This window comes from Dreissena polymorpha, chromosome 5 (genome assembly GCF_020536995.1).
Source record: "Dreissena polymorpha isolate Duluth1 chromosome 5, UMN_Dpol_1.0, whole genome shotgun sequence".
Lineage (NCBI taxonomy): Eukaryota > Metazoa > Mollusca > Bivalvia > Myida > Dreissenidae > Dreissena > Dreissena polymorpha.
Window position 1 is genome coordinate 114081863 of NC_068359.1, and position 10860 is coordinate 114092722.

The 10860-nt window shown below is 35.8% G+C and overlaps 1 protein-coding gene across 2 annotated transcripts in view; it reads right to left on the reverse strand.

Annotated features, from left to right (window-relative positions):
- Positions 1-9995, reverse strand: part of LOC127881495 (dynamin-1-like protein) — a 28961-nt gene extending 18966 nt beyond the window's left edge. For both annotated transcript variants that reach the window (XM_052429402.1, XM_052429401.1), the window contains exons 1-9: positions 9800-9995; positions 8320-8467; positions 7965-8086; positions 6966-7091; positions 6610-6733; positions 6052-6200; positions 4029-4133; positions 2688-2801; positions 442-533 (exon numbers count right to left, since the gene is read on the reverse strand). In XM_052429402.1, the coding sequence (XP_052285362.1) occupies positions 442-533; positions 2688-2801; positions 4029-4133; positions 6052-6200; positions 6610-6733; positions 6966-7091; positions 7965-8086; positions 8320-8467; positions 9800-9901 (1082 nt within the window). In that variant the 5' untranslated portion in view covers positions 9902-9995. The remainder of the gene's footprint in view (positions 1-441; positions 534-2687; positions 2802-4028; positions 4134-6051; positions 6201-6609; positions 6734-6965; positions 7092-7964; positions 8087-8319; positions 8468-9799) is intronic.
- Positions 9996-10860: the final 865 nt, after the last annotated feature.

A 10860-nucleotide genomic window follows, 5' to 3' on the forward strand; every position in this document is an offset into this window, starting at 1 on the left:
TCAGATGAGCTAGTCATCCACATCTCTCAGATGAGCTAGTCATCCACATCTCACAGATGAGCTAGTCATCCACATCTCTCAGATGAGCTAGTCATCCACATCTCTCAGATGAGCTAGTCATCCACATCCCTCAGATGAAATAGTCATCCACATCTCTCAGATGAGCAAGTCATACTTTCTTGGTAAGCTTTAGTGAGCTAAGCTGTTTAAGAGTTCTAAGCACACTTCCTTATGCTGGTATCTGATCACTGTCCTTGGTATAAAAGAAGAAGGTGGAGAATGACCGTATAGGCGTACAAGTATTAACATGACCATGGCCCACACTAGAAATGGCAAGCACGTGCATTTTACCAACTGAAAATACTCACCCATCACAACACCATGAGCAAGGACAGTATATATAAAAACAGCAACACAAAAAATACAACACTTGGAACTCACAATTCTGTGGTTTCAATATTGCGTGATGTCCCTTCTATTGTGCTGCAGTAGGCCGAGGCAAACCGGGTGATGATTTGAAGGAGCAGTTGACTCTGTAACAACAACATTGAACACATGACATTAAACTGCATCACTAACTGGTTTTCACACTTTTATCATTTTGTACTTAGTTAAGTAAAAAAAACATTAACAGTTTGTTTATAAGTTCAATTAATTGCCACAAAGAGTAACTGACTTAATTAATTTGTATTGACATTTAGAGTCAACCTGTTAATTGGAAATACGATGTTTACTTCACTCTTTGTAGTCAAACCCTATCCCACACTGTGCATAACAGGTGTTTTCTCTATTGACAGGTAATACATATGGTACACTAGTTCAAGCCATCTAGAACTCTATGCAACTGTTGATAAAGGATAGATCCTCCAAGGAACATTTATTGAACTTTTCATGTGAATTGGCCAAGAACTTAAGAAAATATGTAAAATATACAAAACTTCAATGCAAATTCTTGAACTGAAGAGGCCATTTGGTGTGATGGATCTGAACATTTTGAATAATTTTGGAAGAGGACATCCTTATGAATTAAAAAAAAAATCAGAAATCTAGAAAAAAGGTGATTAAACATAGTTGGTTTTTATATCAATAGTGGCAAAAATTAGCAGTGAAGTTGCACATGTTTGTTTCAGGATTATTTGTGTTAATTTTCTGGACCATTGGGCAAGATGAGAGAACTTTAAATGTAACTTTTAGATTGCTAACAAGGTTTTACTTTTCCCTGACCCCGTGGCAGCCATGATTTTCAACAGACCAGAACTATTTTCAAACAATTCCAGGATATCATTATAACAAATGTTCTGACCACCTTTTTATGATGATTGGGCAATAAATGTTACTTTAAGAGTTTTAACAAGTTTGTACTATAGCATTATAAGGAAAAATGTTTTTCAACCAACCTGAACCATTTTCGAACTCTTCCAAGATATCATTGGGACAAATTTTCTGACAAAATTTCATCAAAATCGGACAATAAATGTGGTCTCTAGTGTTAACAAAGTTTTACTATAGCCATATATGGGAAAATGCCATGCCCCCTGGCAGCAATGTATTTCAAGCGCCAGATGCCTTCGAACTGCCCAAAATATCATTTGGACAAATCTTCTGACCAAGTTGAAACATGATCGAACAATTAAAGCTTTTACTATAGCCATGTAAGGAAAAATGCCTGGCTCCCTGGGGGCCATGTTTTTAAACAGACCAGAAAAATTCATATAAGATCTCATTAGAACAAATATTCTGACAAGTTTCATAAAGATTGGACTATAAAGAAAAATGCCCCCCTCCCCCTTGCAGCCATATTTTTCAACCAACAGGAACCATTTTAGAACTTGTCCAAGATATCATTGGAACAATTCTTCTGACCAAGTTTCGTGATGGTCAATAAATGTGGTCTCTAGATTGTTAACAAGGTTTTACCTTAGCCATATTAGAAAAAAATGCCCTTCCCACTGGAGGCCATGTTTTTTAACCAAACCAGAACCATTTTCAAACTAGTCCAAGATATAATAAACAAATCTTCTGACCAAAATATATGATGATCGGACAATAAATTTGGCCTCTTGAGCGTTAACAAGAAAAATGTTGATGACGCATAATGCACGACAGACAAAAAGGGATCAGATTGTGCTCAGGTGAGCTAAAAAATATGTAAAAGATACAAAAGTTGCTAGCAAATTGTAAACAATTTCAAAGTGGCTGCCAAATACACCCTACGCAAGCCAATCCAGTTTTTGCAAATCTTTAAGTCAAGAGTTTTTGTTCAAACATTTGGCCCATAACTTCGAAATCCTTAAACTTAAGAGCCAATCAGGTGGTCAATTTTCCAAAAAACAAGATGTGTTTGTGAAACACCATGTCCCCGTATATGACGTTTGACCTTGAAGGATGACCTTGACCCTTCACCACTCAAAATGTGCAGCTCCATGAGATACATATGCATGCCAAATATCAAGTTGCTATCTTCAATATTGCAAAAGTTATTGCAAATGTTAAAGTTGGTGCAAACCAACAGACCAACCAACAGACCAACAGACAGGGCAAAAACAATATGTCCCCCACTACTATAGTGGGGGACATAAAAAATTCATGGCAACGAATATTTATGGTGTACAGTTAACACGTATGAACACTTATAAAAACAGTGTGAGTGTTAGAATGACCCAATCAATTGCAAATAACATGTGTACCTTGTCCTCTATTGGTTCACCAAAGCTGGTCAAAAGTGACTGGAACTGTGCTATGAGGATATTCACTCGAGTCTTCAGCTCAGGTAAACAATCTCGTATATGGTGCATCAACAACTGAAATAGTTAAAACAATCATGAACATGGAATAACATCTTAACGTTTTAAGAAGCACATGCTTTCTTACTTTTTCATTGTATGTGAATTAAAGAATTTTTCATTGTATGTGAACAAAAGATATATTTTTAATGAAAACCAAGCAAAATCAACGTACAAGTGGGTATAATTCTAATAACTATATGACACAGATGTGTGAAATAAAATGTCTGCTTGACTTTATACATTTGAAATGGAACTTTAAATGAAAATCAAAAGACCAAAGAAAAATTATACACTTTTTATGTCTATCATACATTTCTTTCCGCAATTATGCTATTAGTTTAAACATATTTATTTCTTATGGCATGTACAATATATACAGATGTTACACAATATAAGCAGAAAAGAATTGAAACAAAAGAAGCAAGTTCTTATATAGTTTCTCTCCTTAGAATTAATATTTACACATGGAAGAGGCAGTGTTTAAAGACTACACATTTCATGATATATGCCAGTAGCAACAAGACGGGATATAAACATTTAAACAAGGGCTGTTTGTAAAACATGCATGCCCCCCCATATGGGCTGTCCATTGTAGTGGCAGCCATTGTGTGAATACGTTTTTTGTCACTGTGACCTTGACCTTTGACCTAGCGACCTGAAAATCAATAGGGGTCATCTGCGAGTCACGATCAATGTACCTATGAAGTGTCATGATCCTAGGCCAAAGCGTTCTTGAGTTATCATCCGAAAATCATTTTACTATTTCGGGTCACCGTGACCTTGACCTTTGACCTTGTGACCTGAAAATCAATAGGGGTCATCTGCGAGTCATGATCAATGTACCTATGAAGTTTAATGATCCTAGGCCCAAGCGTTCTTGAGTTATCGTCTGACAACCACCTGGTGGACGGACCGACCGACCGACAGACCGACATGAGCAAAGCAATATACCCCCTCTTCTTCGAAGGGGGGCATAAAAAGTGAGATGATCAAGGTAGGATGAAGGATTTTGGTTGTGGGTCAATGTCAAATAAATGCAATTATGATATTGAAAACAGTTCCTGACCTTTATCACAATTTACCTAAAATAATCTATATTGGTGAAATGTGCTTAAGTCAAATACATCAATTTCCCTCCGAATGTGTGAGAAGAGTAATTATGTAGACATCACCTGAACTCACAACATTTTACATTTAAATTATAAAATTCTCTAAGTCTTTGAATTCAAAAATTAAAATTACCCTATTTAAAGTTTTAGCAAGGTATGCAGTTCCATTCCTGTTTGCAAGACTAGGATAACGCTTCTGTAGGAAAGAGGCTTCATCTTTTAAAGCTTCTTTCATCTCCTACAAAAGAAGGAAATATTCTTTAGCAAATACAACTATTCATTTTGTGCAATAATAAATGTTCATTAATCTTCTTTGTCACGATCATTGCTACACTAGAAAGTATGGAGGCTGGGATGAACAGCAGTGTCTTCTAAACCGTCTACACCTGTCTGTCGTCAAAATAGGGTCATACAGCAGTTATAATGTCTTTCTGTACATATGTGTTTATGTGTTAAGATTCCTGTCTCAGCAATATAACTTTGCCATATATTGATGGCATATAAAATACTTGCCACAAATGTCCACCATTATGAGATGAGTAACAGTGATCTTGATTCCACTGGCCTCAAAGAAATCCCAACATACCTCTGCATGAAAACTAACTATATACAAAATAACAGAAAATTAAAATTATCCAAACTTAACAGGGCTTTTCATCAGGAAATTAGGAAGAGGCCCTAGCCTTTCGAATTGGGAATTTTATGCACGATAACTGCTCATTTTGGGAAGGCCGTGTTTTTATAAGTTTTTGAAACAGGGTCATTTTCATTGGGCTGACGTATTACAAAACACATTGTGGTGCATTCTTAATCATATTAGAGCTCATTGCTTTCAATTTGGGAGATGCCTAATATGTCTAAGTAAAAAAAAAAACATTTTTTTTTTACAATTTGGGAAATTCCTCAATCAATTTTGGGGAAAAATTACCTTATGTTCAATTGGGAAGGGGCCGAATTTTGGCCCCTGTTATATAAGGGTGAAAAGCCCTGCTTAACCTTTTGAGCAGAAATTATTTTCTATTTTTAGTAAATGTGAAATCAAACTGGTCACTAGATAAGCCTACATTTCAGTACTATATCTATATCCTAACTAAAGACACTCTACACAAACTTCTTATGAATATTTTTGTTATAAAATGTCCCAGCTAGCTGAAAATGCAACACGATGCTAGGTGTTAACAAGAGATAGGAATACATGCCTACAAAACCTCACCTGCATTTCCTAAGTACAAAACGTACATTATGGGCATAATTATGATCAATTTAAGCTGAGAGTTATTGGCATTTATCAGTGACCTCCCATGATAATCCCCATTATAGAATTGAAGTTTCACAGGAATATATCAATATCTGAAGTAGTTACAGAGACATGTACTTGTTGCATGCAAACCTTAACCAGACTTGTACAAAAGGATGCATATTTCTGTTAAAAAGCTAGCCACAGTTGTATATTGCGGTCATAAAGACCCTGAAACAGAGTTGAACTTTTATTTGAATATCTGTAGAAGAAATACAGATATGAAGTTGCAAAAAAATGCAAAAGAAAATTGTTTTAGAATAAAAAAAGGACATAATTTTGCTAAATTTCAGGCCATCGTCCTTGGTCAGTAAACTGACACAATGGCCAAAAACACATGATTGAAGTTTCAATTGAACAACTCTAATTAGATACAGTGATCTGGAGATGTTGCACGTACAACTTAATCAGAAAATTAAACAGACACTGACGCAGACATTTGGGCAGGGCCCTCTCTACTTTGGAGGATTTGGGCCGGGGCCCTTAGAGGGGGGAATTTCGCGTCGTTTTAGGCGAAAAGGGGAATTTTAGAAGATCTTTTCACCAACCATTCAACACCTCAGATTGCTATATTTAAATGTGATTTACATAAATATTTACATAAATATACATTTAATCAAAGGTTAGTAGCACGATACCTGCTGGCAAAAAAGTAAAAAAAATAAAATATCTATTTTTTTTGAGGGGGGAATTTTTATCTGCAATAGGGGAAAATAGTATACTTTTTTCATGGGGGAAGCCGAATATGGCGGTAAAAGGTGCCAAACGCGGGCCCTGTTGGGTGAGTAGTTAACTCAGACTATTTGGTAAAAAGTCTACCTAACAAGGGTACCCTGACTAGCAGATAGACTGTATTAACCTTTCTTTTGTTGATGTCGGCCTGACTCCTGTTGACAACACCTATGATGCCCAGCTTGACAGGAATCACGCGTCCACACAGGATCTCCATTGCATCCGTGCCTGCATCCATCAGATCCAGCTTCGTAATGACTGCCAGTGTGCGACGACCTGAAACAACAGCGGTCAGACAACTCTATTGACAGTAATGTGGGAATGTCTGAGTAACACTTTTCCATATCACCTTATACGGTATAGAATTTTTAATGAAAATACCTTAAAATTTACTCAGAAACAATTTCAAGAAACTACTGTAACATTTATAGTTCTGCCATTCTTTAATGTATGAGTATTCAATGTCTGGAATGCACATCAAAACCATTTTTATATTTATCTTTATAGACAAGTAGAAACAATTAAAGAAATACAAGGACATTACATAAAAAGAGCTGTAACAGGACCCAGAGTGAGACCCCCAACATTTGGGAAACAGGCGTTTCTGTGACTAGTCACTCTAAAATCTGTTTCTGTAATGTGTTTGCAGTTTTATTTCTTCTGAATTTGATTTAGTCTCAGTTACCATCAGGATCCACTTCCTTGGCGAGTTTTAATGCGTCTGAAGTGGCCATGTCTGTGTTGGCAGAGGTTACAGCCAGAATGATGGAGTTTGGGTTGCCAATGTATGTCAAACACATGTCTCTGATCTGCAACAGGCAGACATTTTATAAGATGGATTCATTTTACTGGGAATATGGTGTGTGCCTGTATGCAAGTTTGATGTATGTTTCATGCTGACCTGGATATGATACAATATGTGTGACCCAAAGTTCAACTATGAATTTTACTTTAGCTGTCTTTGATCTACAAATAAGTATTTGTCAAGAATGACTTTGCTGTTAAAAACATTTTTAAATACAAATGAACTGTGTACAACACCTGATTTTCAATGTCGGAGGGTTGGTCACCAACAGGAACTTTTGTAATGCCAGGAAGGTCAACCAGGGTCAAACTGATCACATGTGGCGAGTATATCTTCAGGCTTATTGGTTCTGGGCATAGTCCCTATGAGAACCAAACAACCAATAAAAATAAACTGTTAACACGATAGTTTACATTGATAAATATAAGCTGAATATCACAAACAGTAAGCAGAGCTTTGCTTTGACTTTTTTTTGACAATATGACATTAGTATATTTATAAAAATCATTTTTGATTCTTCATTTGTATACTATAAAAGTCCAAAGAATAATGAATAAGAAACAAGAGCATCACATAGCGGGTGCCAATGCTCGGCTGCGGGTGCATTTTAATTTCTTTTTCTAGAGGTCAGAGTGACCTTGACCTTTGACCTAGTAACCCAAAAATGGGTGTGGTGTGTAGAACTCATCAAGGTGCAGCTACATATGAAGTTTCAAAGTTGTAGGTGAAAGCACTTTGATTTTTGAGCCAATGTTAAGGTTTTAGCATGACAAAAGCGGACGGCTAGCTGGCTTTGACCATACCTTGGGTTTTCTCTGAAAACAGCTCAGCTAAAAAATCACCACCTCTATTGACTCATAAAAAAGTTGCCCTTTTGGGTCAGTAGGCCCTTTTCACTTTACAAGTCCATAGAAAAGCCAAGAGTTAGTATTTAATTTTATTTGTCATTTCTCAAATATGACCTTGGGAAAAACGATGCACTAAACAATTTTGAATGAAAACATTTGATTTTATTAAACACCACAACAGATTTAGAAAGGTATTGTGCAAAATGAAGCTTCGAAACTGTCAATTTAGTTATAAAATAATTTTGCTGAAAAAAAAGCTGTGAAGAAACCAATTTTATGCAGTAGTGCTTTTTCCTTCCTATAATTGTTGCTTTTTTGTATTGAGACTATGTATTTTAAAAACTACAAACACCCATGGCTTTATTGACACACATGTGGGTTAAGTACCTTGTTTGTTCCACTCATCCGATCAGTCTCGTTTGAAATTTCAGTCCTGATGTCTTCAAATTCTGTGTAGATTTTGTTCTTTGTATGTAGGAACTTCCCCCATTCTTCTGCCTTTATTACTTCTGAAGTGAAATATGTGCAAGAAAAATTATGGTCATGTCACAAAACAAAAATATCAATGTTTAAGCAAATAATTCACAAGAATTTTATGTTATAATTGTGCAATCCCAAGCTAGGTCTGTATGTTAACTGTCAACAAAGGTCATTTAAGGGCTACCTCCATCTTTTCTCAAAATGGAATCCCAAGCTACATCATACTAACATATTGTTTGTGTTTGATATCACAAAGACTTACCCCCACTGTCCAAAGTCCTTGCCTCTCGATCATCTGGGGTGATCTGTATTAGCTGTAGAACCAAGGGTCGCCTTGTGACGATGCCAGTTCCACGTGGAAGGAAGTCACGACCTACCAGACTTTCGAGCACTGAACTTTTACCAGCACTCTGAAATGATTTTTGTAACAGACTTTAAACCTTTACAACTGAATAACTCGTTTTTCTTCCATATTCATGAACGATTAAGGTGAAATTACAGATTTCCAGTCATTAAACCCCCCAGACATTGCACCCCTAGTCATTACACCCTCTACACCTTGAGAGGTGTAATGTCCAGGCTTAGAGGGTGTAATGACTAGGGGTGTAACGTCTGGGGGGTGTAATGACTGGATAGAAAATTACATTAAGATTACATTTTTATTTTTACGAGGTCACTTATTATCAACAACATATAGTTATTTTCAGCATGTCATACAGCTGATATGCGCATTAAATTTTGTGGGAAACAGTGATAGAATGTTGACATATGTGGTTCATGCAATGTAATTTCATAAAGTTTAACTGCAAGGCTTTTATGTTCAGTTCATGGTTGCCACAGATTGAAAAACACATGGAACATTGCTGAAAGAAAACTGAATGGAAAAAACTGGCAAAGTGAAAAGGTATATTTATAATTCAAAAAGATATGTTTGTTATTTTTTAACATTTATATAAAGACAATATAAAACTTTATGAAAATATTAATTTGGTATTAAACTTTTAAAATGCAACGTGTTAAAAAGTTACATTGATTTCCTTCATAAAGCTCATAATTATTTATGTTACGGGTGGCATTAATCGGTCACAAACCTGCTAGTATTTTGATACTTGGCTAGCTTCAACTAGCAACCTTATATCTATATCCCAGACCTACTTAACAAACTCCTCTCTTCTGTGAAATCCATGGAACAACCTGCTCACATTACAGAGACCCCAGGCAGGGTATGCTTTAAGCAGGGCTCTACTTCCTATTTAGTTTAATGTGAAGGGATCAGCTTTTAGCAAAAATATTTATCCCCTGCCTGTGCTGAGAGTGGCGCAAACAAGAGTGGCTTAAGGGTGAAATACAGCTGAATAATACCTTAATGTTAGCAAGCTGTTTTTATCCATTCATCATTTCAACCTACCTTTGACCAGTAAACACCTATATATAGATCAAATAATTGTCAAGCGTTACTGGGCTTATGTTACTTTCAGATGTATATGTAGAAGAACAGAAATGTTCATAATTATTTTGCTGAACATTTGTAAAATAAATTATAAAGATATGTGGCTCTTTCAAATGACAGTCGAGATAGGTTTTTACTGCTGAATACACATTATGATAAGCATCTTTGTCATATAAAATATCGATTGTTTTGAAAATAAACGGCTAACTCATTACTCTACAAATTGTCATTGAATTGAAATTACGCGATTCATTCCCCACCCACAAAATTGTCATGTGAAATACAAACAAACCTGAGTGCCAACCACGACAATTTGAGGCAGCTGAATATTTTCGGAGCCAACTGTATTGAAAACGTCTTGTAGTTTGTTAATAACCGGTATAAGTCCTTCCATTTTTACTATTGAAACATTGGTAATGTTATTTTTTGCTCGATTATCTTTTTTTCCGGCCGGACAGCTAACGAATTTACCGAACAGTTACACGTCTTACTAGACACAACGACGATACCATAAAAACTGTAAACAACTAGAACATTATATGTCGGTTTATGTCATTCAATGTCAATATTTTGTGCTAAAGAAGAGCACTGGAAGGAGCAACAGCTACAGTGAGCGCATTAACATATTATATGTTTATGGGTTAAAAAGTTGTATACGATTCGTATTGGACAGCACTGTATTCGTATGCGCGTATGTGCTTACTTATCTGTGACGAGTTCAAAGCTAAGCTGCAATTACAATTTACGTTTTTTTTCTGACAATTATTTCTCGATATTGCGCTGTGGATTTAGGCGGGAGTATCTGAGGAAAAATCTTCTATTTAGAAGAATGGCTCTATATGAAAAAACCACGAGCCAAACGCACATGCACTCAAAAATTACGAAATAATTCTTTTGCATTGTAAACGATTGCTTGTAATTTACTTGTTCCCGTTGACAGTTTATAAAATATATCCATTAACCAAAAACTCATCAAACACAACAATTATTGTGATTCAAACTAATTACCTGCAAAGCGCGGGGAAAAAATATAAGGCGTAATTTAGGTTTGAATATTTCCAAATATACAAAGATAGTCTAATCGAACGATGGCATTGGGTCAAGGTACATGAGGTCACTAGCTGTGCTTACCGACCTTTTAGGAATGCCATCCGCCAATCAACCTCAAAAGAAAGCTTCAACACCGAATAATTACAAAGGTCGAATAGGTGAACCATGGATAGGTAGTGAAATGCGTTTAAACATAAACTTCTATATAAAAAACCCAAATGATTTATTTATTTATTTGGATAGGTAGTGAAATGCGTTTAAACATAAACTTCTATATAAAAAACCCAAATGATTTATTTATTT